At 33.1% G+C, this 3,343-nt stretch overlaps 1 protein-coding gene across 1 annotated transcript in view; it reads right to left on the bottom strand.

Moving 5' to 3' along the window:
- Positions 1 to 860: 860 nt before the first annotated feature.
- Positions 861 to 3,343, bottom strand: part of LOC106078397 (DNA-directed RNA polymerase III subunit RPC10-like) — a 5,584-nt gene continuing 3,101 nt past the window's right edge. Inside the window, exons 2-3 of the mRNA XM_013239255.2 lie at positions 3,236 to 3,323; positions 861 to 2,826 (exon numbers count right to left, since the gene is read on the bottom strand). Coding sequence (XP_013094709.1) covers positions 2,699 to 2,826; positions 3,236 to 3,323 — 216 coding nt within the window. The 3' untranslated portion in view covers positions 861 to 2,698. The remainder of the gene's footprint in view (positions 2,827 to 3,235; positions 3,324 to 3,343) is intronic.

The following is a 3,343-nucleotide window of genomic DNA, read 5'->3' as shown; positions in this document are numbered from 1 at the left end:
CATTCATTAATAGAGAGAGAAGGTTTGAGGTCTAAAAATTAGTCTGTTCAGTCTATAAGTTCCAAGTTTCATGTTAAATCTACTTTTGAGAATATATAATTGAATTTGAATTATAAAGTGTATTGCTCCATGTGGGTTCAATCTTTTCACGATTTCTACATGAGCAGTGGTGTAGTAAGGGAGGGGGGTCCCAAATAAATGAATTTTTTTACATTAAATAATACGCTATTGCTATATAATCTTGCAATTCACGTGGAAACAAAAATACTAGATAGTATTGATCTAAATGATGTTATGGATACCTTTGTCACTTTGCATTATCTCGTCTATAAACAACCGTATTATTTATTAAGAGTCTTAATGATTAATTTTTATTAATTTTATTTATATACTATACCAATTAAAATTAAGACATATTTATAAAGTGCATTATCTCATGTCAAAATGCAGAGGCCCCTAAAAAGACCAAGCCTCCCCCCAGAGCACCCCAATCCCTAGCTACGCCACTGTACATCAGGACTAAATGAGTTGAAGACTTCCAGTATTTCTTCACCTATACAAGGCCTTCCGACCGAGACCATCGTTATAGACAATTGGTCTCGCTCCGACAGACTTTGGACATTGGCTAATTAGGTCATCAGATTGTATTTCTGAAACTACCAACTACGTATTCACCATCCACATTGTAACAATACGCATTGATAAGCACTGCTGGATTCACGATAACACACTGCGAGAGAAGATCCTTTAAAAAAAAAAGCTTATCTAAAGGGTAAGAACTTTGTCCTTAAAACTATATCTACAAAGTTATTTCCCTTATTTGATATCACAGATAACACAGATCTTGGGTAAAATACTCATAAAATAAATACTTTTTAATCAAAGAAACGAAACGGACTAGTCCAACAAACCCTATTGACTATGTGAGTATTTTTTTAAGACTTATTACTCACCCTCCTACAAAATTCTTATTATTAAAGTGTGTAAAACAAAAATCGCAACACTGAAAAAAGATCAAAAACAAAAAAGAAATGGAACAAAACAAAGCTATTAGAAATAATATAAATGTCCCTAACAAACAAAATAAGTATTAACATTATTTATTTACATAAATTATGTTTTTTTAACATTCTGTTATTTACATAAATAATAACAGTACACGAAACAAAAGTAAGCATTCACACAGAATGAAATGAAATTTGACTTGACTATGTAGATTTCAGAAGTCAAGCAAAGAAAAAAAATCTTTAAAGAACTGTCTTATGATACATACACAGAAGTATTGAAGAACACAACAGATAATTGGGTCTCCTTGTCAGATAGGCTGTTTCACACAAAGTGGAATACTCTCACCCAAAGTACATTACACATTTGATGGTATGTCATTGAGTTAGCTATGAAATCTAATTCACTGAGACTTGTTTCACTCATCCACTAAAATAATCAACTGTATCATTCACATTCACCAGATGTCACAAACTGATCACTAAAAAGTAAACAAACCTGATGGATGCTCTTAAGTGTCAGCTAGAAAAAAGTGCCCAATTCAAACAGAAAACAGACCTTTTTTTTGACATCACACAACTGAAGAAATTTACATACTTATTTATGGGTACGTCCATTTAACAATTCATTTTTTTCCCCCACTTCTAAATCATTTACTTTAAAGTTTTCATTTCTTAATTGATCATTTTTATGTCAACTTTGGCTTGGCTGCCTAATTGTGCGGTTTGCACGCTGGACTGTTGTTCTGACTTATCAATGGTCCTGGGTTCATACCCTGCCCACTCATATCCTGTCGTCCTGCTGTATGTTTGGCCTAGGAAGTAAATTATCCTAACATCCCAAATGTAACCCAAACAAACAAGCTTACAATTTGATACTTCCTTTGTTTGATCAGGATGTGACATGATTAAATTTGTTCAAAATATATACAGTTATAAGTCAAGCCTATCGTTCTCTTTACTTGCTAGAAACTAGTCTATTAATTATGGAACATAAAGACTCAAGTTGGAAACATCAACAAGAAAATCATCATGAGGAGTATTAGCTAAATATATTCAATTGGGAGGACATGGTCAATTATTTTATTTGAACCTTCACAGTAGATATTTAGGTTTCTAACAGAGAACTTAATTATATCGGTGTGTCAATCCAAGGTGGCATTTCACTTTGAGGCAAATGAAGCATGAGGCTAAAGTCAAGCTTCAAGTGGTCAACAAAATTAACAATCAAGTGGATTAAACTTTTTTTTTTAAAGTCTTGAAAAAAAAAATTTTCCTCTGTTATGATCTGCTGACAGTTTATAAGCGTCCCCAAGTCTCAAGCATCATGAGAAGTTTAGAACGAGAACACAGTTCTTTAACAGAACCCTGCTCAAGTATGAGGAATAGGAAAAATCAAGCTGGACATTCACTGTTTAATACACACTATACCCAATTAATGATCTGAAAACATATTTAATGAAACAAGCCAAACTTTATCTCGGGGGGAAACTTTCCCTTGGAACAAGCTACAACTAAATAAGCTTTCATACTTGATTCAATTAATATAAAAGAATAATTTATTAACATACTCTAAACAATCAGACTTACATGAGTAGATTCATAATGAGTTTTTAAAATTAACAGCAGGCCTAACTGAAAGCTCCTGGTCAAAATTCTATATTATTTATTAAATACATTGAGAAAGTTCTCTATTAGTCTCTCCACCTATGGCTACATCCCATGTTACAACACTTGTAAAATGTCGTCATAGGCTCGTCTGCTGAGCGTGTCTGGATCTGCATGAAGAATGCCCTTTTGTGCTCACACTTGGGACAGGTAACTGTCAAAAAAATATACAAAAGCATGTTGAAAGGTATCAACATAATGAATATAATTTTATTGCATATTTACCAAAAGTTGTTTGTTTTTGTGTTGTTACATACTTCTACATTCTCATTATTATGTTGAAGAGTTCAGATGACAAAACCAATATCTAAAACTGTGCAGTGGTTTTCAAATCAAGCAGCTCTCCATTCAGTTATTCTTCTATAGGGCGGTTATGGGGATATTGCCTTATTGGTACATCTTGATAAAGAATGCAGTTTTGTAGGACATGGTCGGCATTCATTTTTAGATACAATATATATGGGATTTATAAGGCTTTTACTTGTTGAGTCGCAGCTAATAAGTATTGAGAAAACTTTCATGACCTTTAGCCTTAATTAAAGATAATAATATTAAGTAGTTACCTTCAGTTGAATCCACATTCTCCCATGCTGCAGCACCGCCCAAAACATCATCAACTTCTTTTAATCTTGGATACACTTTGTGAGAAATCTAAACAGGACACCAAAGAT

This window comes from Biomphalaria glabrata, chromosome 17 (genome assembly GCF_947242115.1).
Source record: "Biomphalaria glabrata chromosome 17, xgBioGlab47.1, whole genome shotgun sequence".
In the NCBI taxonomy this organism is placed as follows: Eukaryota; Metazoa; Mollusca; class Gastropoda; family Planorbidae; genus Biomphalaria; species Biomphalaria glabrata.
The sequence above is the reverse complement of the archived record's forward strand: the minus strand, read 5'-3'. Positions and strand labels throughout refer to the sequence as shown.